The 18,972-nt window shown below is 51.7% G+C and overlaps 2 protein-coding genes across 2 annotated transcripts in view; both read right to left on the bottom strand.

The window, feature by feature from the left end:
- Positions 1-551: 551 nt before the first annotated feature.
- On the bottom strand, positions 552-3,423 carry Nmrk2 (nicotinamide riboside kinase 2). Its single transcript, XM_021173557.2, has 7 exons — positions 3,346-3,423; positions 2,237-2,327; positions 1,878-1,926; positions 1,638-1,794; positions 1,371-1,442; positions 957-1,063; positions 552-799 (listed from the first exon to the last, which is right to left on the bottom strand). The coding sequence occupies exons 1-7, from the start codon at positions 3,369-3,371 to the stop codon at positions 714-716; spliced, it is 588 nt and encodes a 195-aa protein (XP_021029216.1). The 5' UTR covers positions 3,372-3,423; the 3' UTR covers positions 552-713.
- A 2,267-nt stretch (positions 3,424-5,690) lies between these two features.
- Positions 5,691-18,972, bottom strand: part of Atcay (ATCAY kinesin light chain interacting caytaxin) — a 31,409-nt gene continuing 18,127 nt past the window's right edge. Inside the window, exons 5-14 of the mRNA XM_021173555.3 lie at positions 16,803-17,024; positions 14,880-15,065; positions 14,506-14,608; positions 14,130-14,261; positions 13,501-13,587; positions 12,259-12,357; positions 11,397-11,432; positions 9,091-9,165; positions 8,774-8,806; positions 5,691-7,855 (exon numbers count right to left, since the gene is read on the bottom strand). Coding sequence (XP_021029214.1) covers positions 7,846-7,855; positions 8,774-8,806; positions 9,091-9,165; positions 11,397-11,432; positions 12,259-12,357; positions 13,501-13,587; positions 14,130-14,261; positions 14,506-14,608; positions 14,880-15,065; positions 16,803-17,024 — 983 coding nt within the window. The 3' untranslated portion in view covers positions 5,691-7,845. The remainder of the gene's footprint in view (positions 7,856-8,773; positions 8,807-9,090; positions 9,166-11,396; positions 11,433-12,258; positions 12,358-13,500; positions 13,588-14,129; positions 14,262-14,505; positions 14,609-14,879; positions 15,066-16,802; positions 17,025-18,972) is intronic.

Raw genomic sequence — 18,972 nt, forward strand, 5'->3', positions numbered from 1 at the left:
TAAAAAGCCAACCCCCCCCCCAAAAAAAAAACCCAAACAAAGCATAAAACAACAAACAAACAAAAAAACCACACTGAGACTGTCACCATGGTTCAGGGGGTGTGTGGTTGTGTGTGAGAGGAGACATACCCGTTGCTGGTTGCAGGACAGGCAGCATGTGTTGTGTGTGTGTATTTAAGAGATTCCAAATAACCCTATAGAGTGAGACTTGGCTTTGGTTTCCGAAAGAAGTTGAGGGAGGCTCAGATGAGAGAAGAAAGGAATCCCTCGGGAACTCTCTAGAATTCCGTCCTATTTAGGCAGAGAAGCTTTCTAGCTGGACACACCAACTTACTGTGTGATTCTGAGTACCAAAGGCGACCTCTCTGTGCCTGTCTACATTAAGGTAGATGTTGTTTCTCCTTACCTAAGTTCATGAGGATTGTCTCCTTTAGGGAAACTGAGGCACATCAACAAGGTTCCCCACAGAGGCCACCAGGTGCCAGTAAAGGGTCTGAGGGAGTTTCAACTCTTCCACTCATAGGGACCATACAAGACGCCAGGTTAAAAAACAGAGTCCACTTTAATGTTGAGGTGCTATAAAATCTAACGGTGTCCGCGCCCACTGCACACGTGTGGGGACATGCCCTCCTATGTACAGATTTCCTATAGGCGAAGAGCCACTGCATCCAGTCAGAACATCTCAGGCCCCGCTGTCCAGGACCTGCGTCTTGCTAGGATGTGTTGAGCAGTCTGTTTTGAATATCCTCCAGAACTTGACGGAAGAGTCCCTCCGGGGACTTCATGCCATCTAAATAGACTGAAACCGGAAAGGGACTGGGTCAGGACTAGTAGGAAGAGCAGTGTGGACTCTCTCAGGACAGGAAAGAGCAGCAGGAGAGCCCAGGATGGGATTCAGTGGGGTGTAGGGAAGCCTGGGGTTTAGAGCATTGGCAGAGCCTCATACTGGTTCTTACCCACTTCCACCCCGTCCTGCTCCATCTCCCGTCTATACTTCTGGTACATGGGCCACACGTGACCATCAAACAGGCCAGGAGGATCAGGGACCATGTAAGTACGGCTTCTGTAGAGAGAAAGGAGTTCCAGGCCTGTCGTGGGAAGTTGGTGCTCAAGGCAGACCGCAAGTAATCAGCAGACAGGCTCTGGATGAAGGATTAGATAGATCCCTGGGCAAAGGCTGTGGCTGTGGGATTCTCCACTTCCACATTTTTTTCCCCACCGTTGAGCCTGTTTGGGGAAGGGTGTGTGTGTGCTGTGTCCAGGCCTGGAGTTCTGGGCTTCTGTGTCACTACGGAGCCCACTGCCCATGGCTGGCTGGCTCAGGGAGGAACCTGTACCCCAGGGACACCCCCGTACCCATGGCACCCTACCTTCTCCTCCGCTTGCATTCCTCATACGGTACGGTCAGGAAGTAGCGTTGGCTGTACAAGTCCACCAGGGGCCTGGTCAGGGAGTGGGGGACAGGGTCAGTTGGTGTCTCTGTGGCACCCCTATGTCTCCCGAGCCCACAGATTCGTCCCACTTCCACGGTGTAAACGGACACAGAGCTCTTGGCAGTGCGCAGGCTCACACAGCAGGGTGGGTACAGTCAACCTGCGGTTCTGAAGGTCTTCGGGCCTTGGCAGGCTGATGCTTACTTGTAGCTGTACAGTAGGAAACCCTCGAGGAGGAGTACGTGGGTGTCCGAGGCACCTGACTGAAGGCTGACGCCGTGAGCGCGCGCAAACTTGTGTGGATCCTTCACCCAGGCCTGCACCGTGCTGAGCATGGTCTCCATGTCCAGGGACTCAAGCACTTGTGGGACAAACAGCGGGATTCAGAGCGGGAAGCACCCACAGGGCGCAGTGGGGCAGCTAGGGCAGGGGCACTACGCTTACCGTCCCACTGTTTGAAGCCGTCCTCCCCGACTGCTATTTGGTCCTGGGGCTGAAACACAGGACCCCAAGGTTTGGGCTCAGACCTGTGCCAGCCCAGCCCACCTTGCCACTCTAGGGTGGCCCCAAAGCGAGGTGCGGTGGTCTACCCATCATCACGTGTCACTCCTCCCTTTAAGCCCATTGCACAGAAGGGAAAGCAAGAGTCTAAGAGGTCGTGGGTAAAAACATCCCAGCATGCCACAGTGAGGCCAGCACCCCCTCCATCAGTCTGACAGGGTTCCTCGACCCTTGGGCACAAGCAGGGCTAATGAGAACGCCGTGCCCCGTATTCCCCACACCTCTGCACCCTAGACGGCCACCTTGAAGAAGTCATCCTGATGGATCACGCAGCAGTTGGGCAGCGCCTTGAGGAGGCTGTTGGTCAGGGTGGTCTTCCCACCGTTGGTCACCCTGGAAGGGCGGCATGTGTGAGGCAGTGGGGAGATGTCAGCGCCCACTCCCAAGCACCTAACAGGACTTGAGTCACCATGGAGTTACAGCCAGGCCCATACGGGTGGACAGGTGTGTGTGTGTGTGTATGTATGTGTGTGTGTGTGTGTGTGTGTGTGTGTGTGTGTGTGGTTGCACGTGCGCGCATTTGTGTGCAGTGACTATTCAGAATCCCAGAGCTGTGAAGGTAGGACGTGGTCAGGTAGAGCCCCTCCCTAGAATGCCCTGAGTGGCTGGGGGTGTGGCTCAGGGAGGGGAGCCCCTGCCTAGAATCCCCAGGACACCAGGGCAGTAGGTCACAGCAATCTGGTTCTTAGGGTGACTCGGGTCATCCTCAACCATTCTGGAAATATTGTCCTCTGCCCTATGTTGCCTGTCTTGGTGCTGACAGCAGCCATGTGGGAGGCCATAGGCAAGCAGAGCTGGCGTCACTGGGGATCATTAGAAAAAAGGCCTCACTTAGGCGTAGAGGCACCCGCTGTCACCCTGCTAGGGGCTAAGACGGGTGTGGGCTACAAAGTGAGTTCAAGGCTAGCCTGCATGACTGCTAGCCCACTCCAAAATAAAAAGTAAAAAGAGGGCCAGGCCAGTAGCCCTGTTCTGAGGGATTGCTCTGTATGCCCAAGGCCCTGGATTCACCCTGGTGCTTCCAGAATTAACACACACACACACACACACACACACACACACACACACACACACTCATCCTGTTCAGAGACACTTCAGTTACTGCCTGTACATCCATCCCCCAGCCCCACAGGGCTGGACCCCAGGTTTTCAGCCTCCCAAGTATCTTCCTCATAATCTTTAAAATAATCCATCCATGCAGGTGCAGTGTGACCATCCCTGTCCCCTCAGTGGTCACCAAGCTCACACGCCCCTCATGCCTGCAGACCATGGGCAGCAGGCACTTTCTTCCCAGGGCCTTGAGGTCTTTTCCCTCCCCAAACAGGGTCACACTCCAGGCCCTGGGGCTCACCCTCCAATGCCTATGATGAGTTTCATCTTGGGGACTGGAGGTGACTGGTCCTGAGGTGGCCCCTGCTGCACTGCACTGCGCTGTGCTGCTCAGCAAGTCCCAGCTTCATTGACAAAGCTGTGGGGCATTTATAGGTTTGGGCAGCCTGGAGGCCGTCCTGGGGGAAGAGGCTCCCCATGCACTTGTGAGAGTAAGGGGGGGGGAGAGCGAGCACCTGTTTCATAGGCTGCAAATAGCTTCGGTAGCCTTTTGCCTAAAAAAGTCACGAGCCAGAGGGGCAGAGGGACAGCAGCCAACTTCTAGCCTGTGCCTCCGTGTCTGCCTCCCTCCTCCCTCCCCTCTCCCCACCCCTCCTTTCTCCCTTCCTCCCCTCCCTAGTCACACCTTTCTATACCTAAAAATATCTGTGTCCCCTGGTTTCACCCTGACATTGAGACTGGTTCTTATGAGGCCAAGAAAACGGACTCTCCATCCTCTCCCCTCCTCTTCTCCCCCTCCTCCCCCCTCCTCCCCCCTCCTCCTCCCTCCTCCCCTGGTCCCAGCTCAGCCTTGCCAGGAAATTCCTCTTCCAAAAGTGTCATGGCTGAGGTGGGTTTAGATCTCTGGATGGTGAATCACAAGACAGCTTTGCTCTGATGACCAGACCTGGCTACAAAATCCTTCTAGAGTGACCGTCATTGTGAGCCCACCATGTGACCAGAGTCATTGAGATCAGACTCAGGGGAGAGCCAGGATGGGGCGGGGCATTGTTCCCCACTGTTGTTGGTAAGGGAGAAGAAATGTTCTCTGTGTGTGAGCCTGTGTGTATGTCTGTCTATATGTATACCTATGTTTGTGTGTGTGTGTGTATGTATGTATTTATATGTGTGTGTGTGTCTGTATACGTGTGTTTGTGTGTATATGTATGTATGTGTGTGTTTGTGTGTGTGCCTGTGTTTGTGTGTGTGTGTGTGTGTGTGTGCAGCCACATGAGGAGGCCAGGGGTCAATGTCAGGTGTCTTCTGGGTCTTCCTATGCAGCCCTGACTGGTCTCAAACTCGCCATGTAGACTAGGTTAGCCTACATCTGCCTCTTGAGTCTGGGATTAAAGGTATGCACCCCCATATCCTGCTGGACCTTATTTATCAAGGTTTATTTTTATTTTTGTGTGTATGGGTATTTGCTTGCATATGTGTCTGTCGTCCAAGTTTGTGCCTGCTGCCATTAGAGGTCAGAAGGTGGCTTCAGAACCCCTGGAACTGGAGGTGCCAGTGGTTGGGAGCTGTCGTGTGGTTGTTGGGCCTGGAACCTGGGTGATCGGCTGGAGCAGCCTATGTTTTTGTACCTGCTGAGCCATGTCTCTAGCCCTGACACTTATTTTTGAGGTGGAGTCTTGCTGACCCTTGAGCTCTGTGACAGGGCTGGGTGTGCTGCCAGTGGGCCCCATGGACACCCTGCCTCAGCTCCCTGGTGCTAAGCTACACGTGTGACACAATGCCTGCCTTTTATCTAGGTTGTGGCATTTGATAGGAGGTCCTTCTGCCCTATGGCCAGCACCTTATCTCATGAGTCCCAAGTCCCCCAACCTGTCCTTCTGGGGTCACCGAGTTCCATTTCCTCTCTGCTGTGCCCTGCTGGTCCCACCTCTGGGGACACACACTGTTCTAGCTTAAGGCTGGTTCTTGCATCAGAGAGGACTCATCCCTCAGGATGTCTGGTCTTTCCCTCTTGGTCCTCAGGGACCTGAGCAGGCACTATGACCAAGACAGGAAGGACATGGATGGCTGGGCCCCAGATCCATGGCGAGGTTGGGAATGAGTGTGTGAATGAATAGGTCATGGAATGAGTGAGTGTACTTGAGCCTGTAGGCAATGAAAGGTGCCTGTCCTGCCCAACCTTTGTCCTGCTGGCTCAGTCCCTCCCTCCCTAGGCCCTGTCACCACGCTCATATCCCAGCTATGAGCACATCCAGACCCCGCATATCCAGATTACAGCACACTGGCCTCTGTTTGGTTTATTAGAGACAGAGTCTCCACCCGTGCCCCAGGCTGGTCTGGAACTCTCTCTTGCCTCAGTAGCATCCTGAGCGCTGGGATGTTACCCATCGGTCATCACACTCTACTCCCCCATCACATCTTGCTGGCGACACTAAACATAGCTGTGTTCAAATGCCCTGGTCTGTGTGTGTTCTAAGGTTCAGGCAGTGGAGCCAAAGTCTTTGGAGACTCACCAGCCCATCCCCCATTCTCCTGCTGCAAGCAGAACTGTGCACCCCTACTCTCCCAAGGCTTGGCCACTGGTCACAAAGGCAGGAGGCTTGCCTTCTGCACCCTCCCCATATCTGGGAACACAGAGATATGTGCATATATCTTCCCTCTGCATTATAATTTATTTATTTCACATAAAAATCCCCACCCCAGGCTCCCCGGACTTTGTGTTACTTTGGGGACTGTCCCCACCGTCTCTGTGTTTATAACTGCACAATTTGCTAGTGGGCGGTGGACACTGTTGCTCTGGGTCACTTGCCAAATGGATCCTGGGTGTCTCAGTAAAGAAATGGAACAGCCCTTCCCCATGAGGCTGCTGGACCTCTGTGTCTTGCCTCCCTGTCCCCCAGGTACCTGGAGTGGTGGTCCCAGGTGTGGGCTAGGATATTAAGCCCCTCGGGGTCTCCTGTTTGGGGGATCTTCAGTGGCCCTGGTGGGTTCTGCTTGCCTGTATCAGTGGGTGCTGGTGATTCCAAAGGGGCGGTGGGCATGCCATGGCAACAAGGAGGTGGATGGAGCAGGTGGCCCCCCCTGGAGTTCCTGGGCTTGGAGGCAGGACCTTAGACCTTTGGGGACAGCAGGGTTGTGTCCTCCATCCATCCCAGACACAGAGATCCTCTCACCTCATAGGCCTAGGCTGTCACCGCCTAGTCAGGAAAAGCCTCCAGGATTCTGTTTCCAAAAAGCCAAGAGGGGCTGTCTGTGGACCAAAAAGCCCCGGGAACCATCTTGGTTCTCATCTTCTGATGATAAAGACAACTTACAAACCACCAGCCCAGCCTGGAGGGTCACACACCTGCCATCTCAGCTCTCAGGAGGCTGAGGCAGGAGGATCAGGAGTTTGAGGACAGGCTGGTCTTCATAGCAAGATCTTATCTCAAAACAAAACAAAAAGCACTGCTCTGCTCTACTCTCTCAGGTCCCCTCCCGGGGCCACAGAGTGGCCCTGGTTGTGGTGTGTTTCCTGCAGAGCTCAGATCCATTCCATGGATGTTATTGAGAGGCACAGAGGTCTCTCTCTCTCTCTCTCTCTCTTTCTATCTCTCTCTCTCTCTCTCTCTCTCTCTCTCTCTCTCTCTCTCTCTCTCTCTCTCTCTTTCTCCTTCTCTTTTTTTTTCTAGACAGGGTCTCACTATGTAGCCCTTGCTATCTTGGAACTCACAGAAATCCCCCTGCTTCCTACTCCTGAGGGCTGAAATTAAAGGCATATGCCACCACTGCGCAGTGCTAAGATTTCTTAACATAGAGATACTCAAGTCTTTAGGGAACCACAGGGAGACTCCTCCCTGCAAATGTCATCTGGCCTTATGTGTCCCTAGGGACAGGAGGCTCAGCACACTCATTAGCTTAGACTATGTAGTCATCTCGGGCAGACAGGTGCTTTGAGCCCAGCTTGGAGATCAGGTGGTCGCAGCATCCCACCCACCAGGATATACTGTCCTAGGGGGTCCCCCAGATCCTCTAGCACCCACAGCCTGGATCTTCATCTTTCTTCTCAGACACCAAATGTCTCCTACTTGATGACACAGAGGCTGAGTCTGGTCTGGGCAGAGGACAGGAAGTAGATACAACTTCTTCCCTTGGAATGAGGTGTCAGTTAACATCTGGAGTCACATCTACTTTAAAGGAGCTCAAAAATGTTGGGTTTGTTGACCACCAGGCTGATCAGTACATGTGCAATAGGCTTGAAAGCCCCCAAAGACAGTCAAATGGCAGAATAGGGCATGTCAGGTGGAGATGTGAGGTCAGCAGTCACAACCCTGCCTGGGGTGGCAGGGAGAGGGGACAGTGGGTCACATTCCACAGAGAAGCAGATGCAGCTGCAGCCAGGGCCACCAGACATCTGAGGCTCCAGCTAGGGACAGGTGGCAACCGAGCAAAGGGTCTCTCATTGGGTCAGCCCAAAATGCACATCTGTGTTATCCTAGCTGGGACAGAGAAGGGCATCTTGGGGATGCCAAGGCCTGGAAGAGTAACCGTGGGTGGCACTGCCCACGTCCACCTTTGGCATCCACAAGCCCAGACTGTGAAAGGGTCAAGAACCTGCTCCATTCCGAGATGTGCTCATACCGCCTTCTTCAAAATAAAACAGTGAAATGGACTCAAGCAGTGAGAGGACCCGGGTGCAGGGGACATGGTGGAGCCAGGCGTCCTCGGGCGGTGGAGGCTCGATGAAGGCGGGGCTCCCAGGGCTTCGGATGAGGGTTACATGATGTTGGGAATAATCTCTGTCCATGTCTAGGTTCTGGGTAGATCAGGACATGCTGGAGAGCAAAGGACAACAAGGGTAGGATCCACGTCAGAGGTAGGAAGTAAGGTTACACAGGAAGACTCAGAGTGAGCTAACCTGTCTAGGGAGGGTTCTGAGCAAAGAGAAATGACTGCCACCAACATTTCTAATGTAGATCCACCCATGTATTCATCCATCCACTCAACCAACCATCCATACAAACATATATATCCACAACCTATTCACCCACTATTCATCCACTCATCCATCCATATATGTTTATATATATACACACACACACATATATGTATACATATATGTGTGTGTGTGTGTATACCACAGTCACCCATTCACCCATGTATTCATTCATCCATCCATTATCCATCCACTCATCCAACCATCCATTCAAAGACACATACACACACTCACTCACTCACCCACCCACCCATCTATCCATCCATCCACCCATCCATCCATCTATCCATCCATCCACCCATCCATCCATCTATCCATCCATCCACCCATCCATCCATCCATCCATCCATCCATCTATCCATCCATCCACCCATCCATCCACCCACACATCCATCCATCCATCCATCCATCCATCCATCCATCCATCCATCTATCCATCCATCCACCCATCCATCCACCCACACATCCATCCATCCATCCATCCACCCACCTACCCACTCACCCATTCATCCACCCACCCACTCATCCATCCATCCATCCACCCATCCATCCTTTGTCTGAGTTGCATCTGAGGCTAGCTGTGCATCAATATCCTTGTCATGGCTAACCTGTCCTGCAGCTGGAAGAAGGATACCCGAATCTGTCATACCACCTGCTGGGACAAGGCATGCATATATTCATCAGATGTTCAGTCATACAGATCTGAACTGTGCTCAGAACAATCCTAGAAATCTGCTGACACCTGTGCTACACTCACCTAGTTTCCTGGTCCTCTGTTGCCTCTGCTGCCCTGTGGGTGGGGAGGAGACAGGGTGTTATTTGCCTGTCTGTGACCCTGGGCAGTTCTCATTTATTGTTGGGGTCATTCCCAAGAAGGCTACCACTATCTCACACTTTTCAGGCAGATAGCAGGTGTCAGTCTGCCCCTGCTGGGTCAGGGACTCACCCAAACAGACACAGATGAGGGGAAGCTGCCCAGGGGTCACCAACCTTGGGAAGGCACCGGCACACCCTATCTGTTTCCACAGTGTCCCCTGGGGTCCTGTCTCAGCCTGCCATCCCAAGCGCACTCACCTGTCCTCTTCTTCCACAGTCTCTGGCTTTTCTTCTGACCTGGGAAGGAGGAACTCCGGCTGCGGTGGCCGTGTGCTGTGAACAGAAAGAACCCGGTGACAAGGGGGTAGGGGGAGGCAGCTGATACTGTGGTTCTGGGAACAAACTGGCCTCTTCAGCCTGGGCTCATGTTAGAATTTTGTTCCCCCTGGCTTGTTGGAAGGAGCAGATGGCCCAGCATGGGACAAATGTGATCCATAATGCAAGGAATGAGGAAACATGTAGCCCAAACTAGCCTGTAACTCACTATGTGGTAACTCCTGATCCTCCTGCCTCCTCGTGCCAAGTGCTGGTACACCAGGCATGTGCTGCCACCCAGCGAGGCCAGCAGTCTACCAACTGAGCTAACTGCCAGCTGCTGCCCTTCCAATTCCAAGCCTGGAAGATGTGAGTAGCACAGGGCGAGATTTCTGACCCACAACACCTCCCATCCCAGCACTGGAGACTGAAGCATGGATTCTGAGGCCAGCCTGGGCTACCAAAGAAGACTGTGTTTTAAAAAGAAAAAGAAAAAAAGAAAATTAAAATGGACTAACCCTCGAGTGCTCAGAGAGCAGCAGGGGGCCTACCGGGCTCCGCCCACTGCTACAATGCTTCCCCTTCGAGGTCACTAGGCTACTACCCAGTCGTTGAAGAGGAGTATAGCTCTGACACCATGCCAGCAGTTTAAACTGGATACAGGAGAACTTGCATGTAAGAGCCACTTCCAGAAGGTCCCAAGAGCACAGAGATGGGGTGGGGAGTGAATGGGCACCTCGAACCCTTGTCCCCATCCAGGGGTGGGAGGGGATTAGTGTAGGATGGGAGCAGAGCATCTTAGTGCATTATGGAAAGCTCTGAAGTGGGGGGTCCAGTGACTGCTCTGCTGTCCACAGCCGTGGGCTAGGACAGATACGGTGGGGACAGTGACAAGGGAGACCAGCAGTCCTGTGGCTGTGGCTGTGTGTGGCCAAGCCAGTGAGACCCTGGGCATGGCTGGCATTGTTTATACGAATGTGAATTCTGGGGTCGCCCTGTTTGTGCTCTGAGCTGAGTAAGGCTCTCAACATAAATGAGGGAGGCAGGGCCCAGCAAGATGGCTCAGCAGGTAAAGGTGCTTGCAGCCAGGTCTTGATGACCCAAGTTCAATTCCCATTTGATGGAAAGAGAACTGACTCCCCTCAAGTGATCTCCACATGTGTGTGGATGCATTCACAACAGATAAATAATAGCTAATAATAGCTAATAAATTGTCTTTTTTCTTTTTTCTTTTTGTCTCTCTCTCTCTCTCTCTCTCTCTCTCTCTCTCTCTCTCTCTCTCTCTCTCCCTAGTTTTTCGAGACAGGGTTTCTCTGTGTAGCCCTGGCTGTCCTGGAACTCACTCTGTAGACCAGGCTGCCTTGAACTCAGAAATCCAACTGCCTCTGAATCCCAAATGCTGGGATTAAAGGCGTGTGCCACCACTGCCCGGCTCTTTCTCTCCTTATTAACTACCCACCATTAAAAGTGGTGAAGAAAGCCGGGCGTGGTGGCGCACGCCTTTGATCCCAGCACTCGGGAGGCAGAGGCAGGTGGATTTCTGAGTTCGAGGCCAGCCTGGTCTACAAAGTGAGTTCCAGGACAGCCAGGACTATACAGAGAAACCCTGTCTCGAAAAACCAAAAAAAAAAAAAAAAAAAAAAAAAAAAAAGTGGTGAAGATTGAGTTCATGGACCAACTAACAACATGTCAGAAAATGTTTCTACAAGCAAGCCACACTCCCATGATGAATACAAGGTTGCCGGAGTCCTGTAGCTTGATATGGAAATTAGGGGTCTGGTTTTGCATATGTAGCATCAAGGGCTAGAAAGACTGGGATCTGAACCCAGGGCTGACTCTAGAGACCTCGTCTGAGAGTCCAGTCTTTGTGCATGTATGGGGGTGCATATGCACCCCTGCCTACGTAAGAGGTCATAGGATCACTTCTGTGTGAGTCATGTTTCCTTCCACCACACGGGTCGTAGAGATCCAGTTCAGGTTGTCAGGCCAGGGAGCAAACCCCGAGCTTGCTGGTGCAGGCAGGCCGGTTGGCCTGTGAATCCCAAGGTCTGGTCTCTATCTCCCTAGGTTTTTACAGATCGGCCCAGCTTTGCCAGGCAGGTCACACCGGTACCAGGGATCCGAGTTCAGGTCTTCACACTCGCCTGCCAGCACTACCCACCCCTGTGAGCTGTGTCTATGTCCAAAGGTGGAGTTGAGCCTGTGAGTCTTCAGATCCCTGGCCCTGCCAGGAGGATGCACACACTCACCTCTCCCTCTTGGCTCGGAGTCTCTGCTCTTCATATCTGAGAGAGAGAGAGAGAGAGAGGCAGGTTCAGTGAGTGAGATGCGGGAAGGATAGGACCCTGCCCCAAGCTGTCAGGGCCACAGAGGCCAGGCAAAGGGGACTGGGGATACAGATGGGGACTGAGCTCCAGTGTGGGGTTGGCTGAACTGGGTGTTGAGATGAGGTTTCGGGCTGGTGAGATGGCTCAGTGGTTAAGAGCGCCGACTGCTCTTCCAAAGGTCCAGAGTTCAAATCCCAGCAACCACATGGTGGCTCATAACCATCCATAATGAAATCTGATGCCCTATTCTGGAGTGTCTGAAGACAGCTACAGTGTACTTACATATAATAAATAATAATTAAAAAAAAGAGATGAGGTTTCAGTGGTCAGTTTTCTGTAATATGTAACTTTTTTTTTTAATTTATTTATTTATTTTTTTTTTGGTTTTTTGAGACAGGGTTTCTCTGTGTAGCCCTGGCTGTCCTGGCACTCACTTTGTAGACCAGGCTGGCCTCGAACTCAGAAATCCGCCTGCCTCTGCCTCCCGAGTGCTGGGATTAAAGGCGTGCGCCACCACGCCCGGCTTGTAACTTTTAACTTGATTTATTTAAGGTTTATTTAATGATATTAAATTGAGTGTGCTTATAGTGCAGTTCCCACAGTGGCCAGAAGGGGCATCAGGTGCCCAGGAGCTGGAGTTCCAGGTGTTGTGAGCCACTGTGTTGGTGCTGGGAACCGAACCCCTGTCTTTTGAAGGAGGAGTGGGTGTGATAACCACTGAGCTGTCATTCCCCGACATAGTCACCCCCAAACTCAGGGACGCTAAGGCCGAAGGGGCACTTACTGCAGGACACAGTCTGGCAGCTGCACATGTTCCATGGGAATCAGTCGCTCCAGCTCTTCCAGGCTGTGCACGTACTGGATTTTACTAATGAATTTGACACTGAGGGAGACAAGAGGGTAGACAAGGGGTCACCAGACAGAGCCAGACTCTGCCCCACCTAGCCTGCCAAGTTGCCCATGCTGGCCTCGAACCCACTATCCTCTTGTCTCAGCTTCCTCCCCAGACTTTTCTCATGGATTGTCCCTGTGTGGACTATGATGAACAACAAACACGTCAGATGTGGTATTTTAGAATTTTTTTTACATTTATTCATGGTGTGTGCATAAATAAAAGTCAAGAGAACAGCTTGAGGGAGTCAACTCTCTCTGTCTAACATTCTTTCTCAGGTATTGAACCTAGGTTGTCAGGCTTGGCCACAAGCTCTTCTACCCATATAGCCATCCTGCCAGCCCTTTGGATGCATCCTTATTTTTTTTTAAAAAAAGGGGGGGGGGCTGGAGAGATGGCTCAGCGGTTAAGAGCCCTGACTGTTCTTCCGGAGGTCCTGAGTTCAAATCCCAGCAACCACATGGTGGCTCACAACCAACTATAATGGGATCTGATGTCCTATTCTGACATGTCTGAAGACAGCTACAGTGTACTCACAGACATAAAATAAATTAAATAAAAAAAAAACTCCACCTAGCCTGGTAGTACTTGCCTGCCATCCTGTCACTCAAAGAGCTGAGGCAGGAGGATTGCCATTTTAATACTGACCTATCCTAACACAGTTTTAAAAACAACAAGGAGCTGGGTGTGGTGGCGCATGCCTTTAAACCCAGCACTCGGGAGGCAGAGGCAGGCGGTTTTCTGAGTTCGAGGCCAACCTGGTCTACAAAGTGAGTTCCAGGACAGCCAGGGCTATACAGAGAAACCCTGTCTTGAAAAACCAAAAACCAACCAACCAACCAAACAAACAAACAAAAACCAACAAGGGCCAGAACAGATGACTCAGTGTGCAAGCACATGAATTCAAATCTACAGAAGATGCATAAGACAGATGTGGTGCCTTGCAGCTATAACCCCACAGCTGGAGAGGCTGAGACAGGAGGATCACTGTCTTGGACCTCAGGCCTGTCCAGTTCCATGAATCTCAATCTATGAAGACAAAGTGGTAGGTGGAAATCCATTGGCCCTCAGACATGCACCCAGGGCACAGTGGCCAGACCAGAGTCCTAACTAGGACAGTCACCCTTGTCCCACCTGATGAAGGGCCGGGAGATGGCCAACACAGTGCGGATGAACCAGGAGGGGTGGACGATGATCAGGGACTTTAGATTCTTCCTCAGTCTGTGGGGAGAGGAGAAAAGAAGCCACTGTCACGGGCTTGGGGTACAGGAAGCCTGAGGGAGACAAGGTAGACCAGTTGTCTGCCCTCTTTCCACAGCTTGCCTCTTAACAGTCTGCATCCTCACACCGCAGAGCCAGCCTTCCAGCTGAACAGATTTAGAGACCCTAGGACATGCAGGCAGCAGGAGGGCCAGTGTGACCTTTACACACACATGCACAAACACACACACACACCCTGCACAGTTCTAAATTCTAGAAAGTGCTTTCAGGCTTTAAAAATCTGTTGGAAGCTATTCAGGAAACCCAAAGGTGAAAAGAGCCCAGCACTCACTCACAGACAGACAGACAGACAGACAGACAGACAGACAGATAATGCAATTTGATCACTGGCTGGAATATTACTCAGCCATGAAAAGGGAAAGGCCTTCCTGTTGATGCTTCTCTAGAGAGGTTGATCCTAGAGGACTCAATGTTAAGAACAATGTTTCCGGTTAGACTTCCTGCTTCAGGTGCCCCACCCTACTCCACCCCATAATTCTCACCTCCTGTCAATCATGTGGTAACACTTCTTCAGCCAGCCAATACCGGGCATCCTCCTCCGGGGCGTGGCGCCGTTCAGATACACGATCATGTAGTCCTCAGCCACGAGCAGTTCTAGGCTGCTGATGACGTACCTGCCCGGGGAGTTGAAAATGGGGTTCCAGTGTGGGGATACTGAGGGTCAGGGCCTGTGTGAAACCCAAATGTCATCTCTATGCTCCGGGCTCCCCTCTGCCTTGCTGCTTGGTTTTGGGAAACAGTCTTGCTTTGTAGACCAGGCTAGTCTGATTGTTTTGTAGACAAAAGCTAGCCTGGAACTCACAGAGCTCTGCCTGCCTCTGCCCCCTCTTTGGAGGGTTGGGGGGGGCACCAACTTACAGGAAGAGATTCTCCATGATGTAGTGATAGTCTGGGGAGCTGCTATCTGGCAGGAAGCAGGCTGCAAACACGATGATGGCGTTGAGACCTTCCCCGTAGTATCCTGGGAAAAGCATCCTGGTGAATGCCACAGTAGCCCAGGCTAGATCATGTCCCTCCACTCCCTGAGCAGTGCCAACTGGTGGAGGAAACGAGGCCCTCCACCATAAGCTGCCCAGTGTGCCGTCAGTCCATCTGTGCACCCCAAAACTTGAGAGGACTCAACGTTTCTACTGGTTAGATGAGTCCGAGGTCCACAGAAGACCTTTGACAGAACCCTGGTCGCTGTGCGCTCCCCGGTGACATGAGAGGAGAGGGTTCCAGGGCAAACGCACCTCCATGGGTGACCACCTTCATGTAGGGCCGGATCATATGCAGGTCGATGCGATGTTCTTGCTCCCCTATGATGACAGTCCTCCACAGACGACCATTGGCTGCACTGCCGTCTTCCGCAGAGCCGTCCCCAAACAGGTCCGCACTGTCACCAGGCATGTTTTTGGCGGTGGCCACTGGGGTGTCATCTGCCAGAGGGCCAGGGGGAGGTGTGAATCCAGGTGTCTTGTCCCAGACCCCTTCTATGCACATGTACACGCATGAGCACACACGCGCACACACAATGGTTAGTCTCAACTGTGAACATGGCAGCATCTAGAATCCTGGGAGACAAACCTCTGAGAACGCCTACACTAACACGGGACACTTGCCCAGCATACATGAAGCCCACTCAGGGTTCAGGTATTGCATGCTGCCAGGAACACTGGACATCATTCTAAAATCTTTTTTTTTTTTTTTTGTTGTTTTTTAAAGATTTATTTATTTATTATATGTAAGTACATTGTAGCTGTCTTCAGACACTCCAGAAGAGGGCGCCAGATCTCGTTACGGATGGTTGTGAGCCACCATGTGGTTGCTGGGATTTGAACTCTGGACCTTCGGAAGAGCAGTCGGGTGCTCTTACCCACTGAGCCATCTCACCAGCCCCTGTTTGTTTTTTTGAGACAGGGTTTCTCTTGTATAGTCCTGGCTGTCCTGGAACTCACTTTGTAGGCCAAGCTGGCCTCAAACTCAGAAATCTGCCTGTCTCTGCCTCCTGAGTGCTGGGATTAAAGGTGTGTGCCACGACACCCGGCTTCATTCTAAAATCTTAAGGCTGGGTGTAACTTCGTGTGCAGAAAGGGTGGTGAGAGCCACCCTGAGTGTGGCCACCACCCCAGGCGCTAGGGCGCTGAACTGAAGAGAGAAGAAAGCAAGCTGAGCCACCAGCAGCCACCGCGGTCAGCTGCCTCAGTCTCCTGCCTCCATTTACCACTATTGATGGATGGCAACCTCCAACTATGACTTGCTCTGGCTGTACTGCCATCTCCTACGGGAAGCTGCCATGATTGCACCTAAGCCTGACTCCGCTTCCACCCACTGAGGGCTCCATCAGACCCCAATCAGCTGTTTTGCTCTCTTTCTCTTTCTTTTTTTTTTCTTTTTTTTTTTTTTTTTTGGTTTTTCGAGACAGGGTTTCTCTGTGTAGCCCTGGCTGTCCTGGCACTCACTTTGTAGACCAGGCTGGCCTCGAACTCAGAAATCCGCCTGCCTCTGCCTCCCGAGTGCTGGGATTAAAGGCGTGCGCCACCACGCCCGGCTGTCTCTTTCTCTTTCTCTTTTTCAATATTGAGACATAAGTCAGGTGTGATAGTACATGACTTTAATCCCGGCACTTGGGAGGTAGAGGCAGGAAGACCTCTGTGAGTTTGAGGCAAGCCTGATCTAAAAAGTGAGTTCCAGGTCAGCCAGGGCTACACAAGAGAAACCCCGTGACAAGGCAATAGCAAATGAATAAATAAAAATAAATACAATTAAAAGGGTCTCCGAGTGCATAGCCCTCCCCAGCTGCCCCACCCCCAACACTATCGTAGTCATCCTCATGGGCTCTGCAGGTGCTAAGTGAGAAGACTCTGTCCCTGACTCACGTCTGGGATTTATGGCCGTCCATCCGTCTGACTGTAGCAGCTAGCTCCAGGCAGGAGGGCATCTGGGAGGCTGACAAGAACGAAGGAGAGGGAGGGGCAGTCCCACCTGCACATGTCTCCTGGTTGACAAGGCTCCGTACTTAACTGAATCCCATCCTAGAACCTTCTGTTGATGTCTAGTTCCCCGAGGACAGGGTCCCTCTGGACCTCGCTCATCTGTGGGAACCACAGTGAGGAAGTGGCCACTGAGGTTCGAAGAGGCTAAGTGAAACCAGGGGGACAGAGCGGGGCCATTACCTTCCCACTCAAGTTCATTGCCATTTCCCAAGAACTCCAGAGAGTCAGTTTCATCTGGCGTCTCAATGTCGTCCACATTGATGTCCAGGTCATCAGGCGTGTCGAGGAAGTCGTCGGACAGCAGAGAGCCCTCGCTTTGGTCCAGGGAGATGTTGATCTCTGGGGCCACCAGCGTCTTTCTCTTTCGATGTGCTCCGCTCAAGTTCAGGGTGGAGGGAGGCGCTGCCAGGACCACAAGCAAGAAAGAGAGCTCACTCTCCCGGACCACAGGACAGCATCTCATGTAGCCCAGGCTGACCTCAAACTCACTATGTAATAGAGAATGGCCTTGAATGCCTGGAGTCCACCTTCCCGTGCTGGGTGACAGGACCCAGGGCCAGCCCCTGCCTAGAACCCAGAGTGAGGGAGTGAGGGCGTGGTCAGGGGTGGAGCTCCCTCCTTTTTTAAAAAAAAAATTTTATTTATTTATTATATGTAAGTATACTGTAGTGTGTCTTCAGATTCTCCAGAAGAGAGCATCAGATTTCGTTACAGATGGTTGTGAGCCACCATGTGGTTGCTGGGATTTGAATCAGGACCTTTGGAAAAGCAGTCGGCACTCTTAACCACTGAGCCATCTCTCCAGCCCGGAGCTCCCTCCTTATTGTTGTAATAATCTTGGTTTTTGTTGGTATCACGAAAAAGTATATAAAAGACTCCTCATGGCTCCTCTCCTGCCTCTTTCTCTTTTGCTTTTGTCTTTGGACAGCGAGACAGAATTGCCTCTATCTACAAAGTTAGAAATAAATTAAACTGTCCCCCCACCCCCAATTCTAAACTGGACTCTGCTGGTGACACCCATTCAGGAGGAGATTTTATTTTTAGATTCAGAGTGACAGTGCAGTGGAAGGTTGCCCAGGTCCAAGCTGGGATTCTCAAAGTGGAGTGGTCACTGCCAGCGAGGGGTACCCTGGCAACCCCTGCCTAGCTGCAACCCTCTCTGCCGCCATCCCAGAAGAGGAGCGATCTGTGAGGTAGGTTAAAATGTTACTGACTCCTCCCACAAGGCAGCATCAAAATCATGGCCCAGGGCCACCTGTGGAGGTGACACTCGTCACCAGTGGCGAGATGGCACCAAAGGATCCAGAGGATAGGTATTTGAAGTAAAGGGGATTCTTGCCAAGCCTTAACATTAAGGACATCGAAGTGGGGGAGAGAATAAATTTGAATTTGCCTAAAAAGTAAACAAGTTAGAATTTGCACAGAACTGGTATTTGCCATGCTGAGCAATGGTCTTTTACACCTTTAACCACAGCACTCCAGAGACAGAGGCAGGAGGATCTCTGTGAGTTCCAGGACAGTCGGAGCTACAAAATGAGACCCTGTCTCAAAAAACAAACAAAAAGGTATTTTCCCCCTTTAGACATACAAAGAAGAATTTATCCTCAGGACCTTTATAAAAAGAAAAGCTTACAATGGCCTACAACACACACCGACAAGACACTCCCAGCTCGTAAGATGTGGAGGCAGGAGGATCGACCATCTCGGGTCATTCTCAGCTACATAATAAGTCTGAGCTAGCCTGGGATACCTGTGACCAAGTCTCAAAAATCAAAACAAGCAATAGAAATGAAAGGAAAAAAAAAAAAAAGGAAGATGCCCCTTAGCTGCTGTGCTGGTTTGAGTTTGGCTCCAAAGATTCATGTGTTTGAACGCATGGCCATAGGGACTGGCGTATTAGGAGGTGTGGCCTTGTTGGAGGAAATGCATCACTGCAGGGGTGGGCTTTGATGGCCCCTATGCTCAATCTTCACCCAGTATGAAAGATAATCTCCCCCTGGCTGCCTTCAGATCAGGATGTGGAACTCTCAGTTCCTCCAGCACCATGTCTGCCTGTACGCTGCCATGCTTCCCGCCATGATGATAATGGGTTCTCTAAGCCAACCCCAGTTAAGTGTTTTCCTTTATAGAGTTGTGGTGGTCATTCTTCACAGCAATAAAACCTAATTAAGACAGCGTCCTTTGCCAGGTCTCCAAACAGCACAGACTGTTGCTTGCCTTTGGCTGTCCACCTGACCATATTCAAAACCTCATCCAATGGAAGGACATGAAGAAACCCAGCTGGAACTGGCCAAGAACTGCTCTTCCAGTGCCTGGATGTCACTAAGCCAGAAGGTGGCCACCAGGTAGC

The sequence above is a fragment of the Mus caroli genome, unplaced genomic scaffold (assembly GCF_978045245.1).
Source record: "Mus caroli unplaced genomic scaffold, Mus_caroli_1 scaffold_9, whole genome shotgun sequence".
Lineage (NCBI taxonomy): Eukaryota > Metazoa > Chordata > Mammalia > Rodentia > Muridae > Mus > Mus caroli.

Excerpts from the sequence above, each read along its gene's own strand:
- Nmrk2 (XM_021173557.2), bottom strand. The coding sequence starts at position 3,371 with ATGAAACTCATCATAGGCATTGGAGG. Across the intron at positions 2,328-3,345 it reads CTCATCATAGGCATTGGAGG|GGTGACCAACGGTGGGAAGA; the intron begins GTGAGCCCCAGG and ends CCGCCCTTCCAG. Across the intron at positions 800-956 it reads GCAGGACGGGGTGGAAGTGG|TCTATTTAGATGGCATGAAG; the intron begins GTAAGAACCAGT and ends TTCCGGTTTCAG.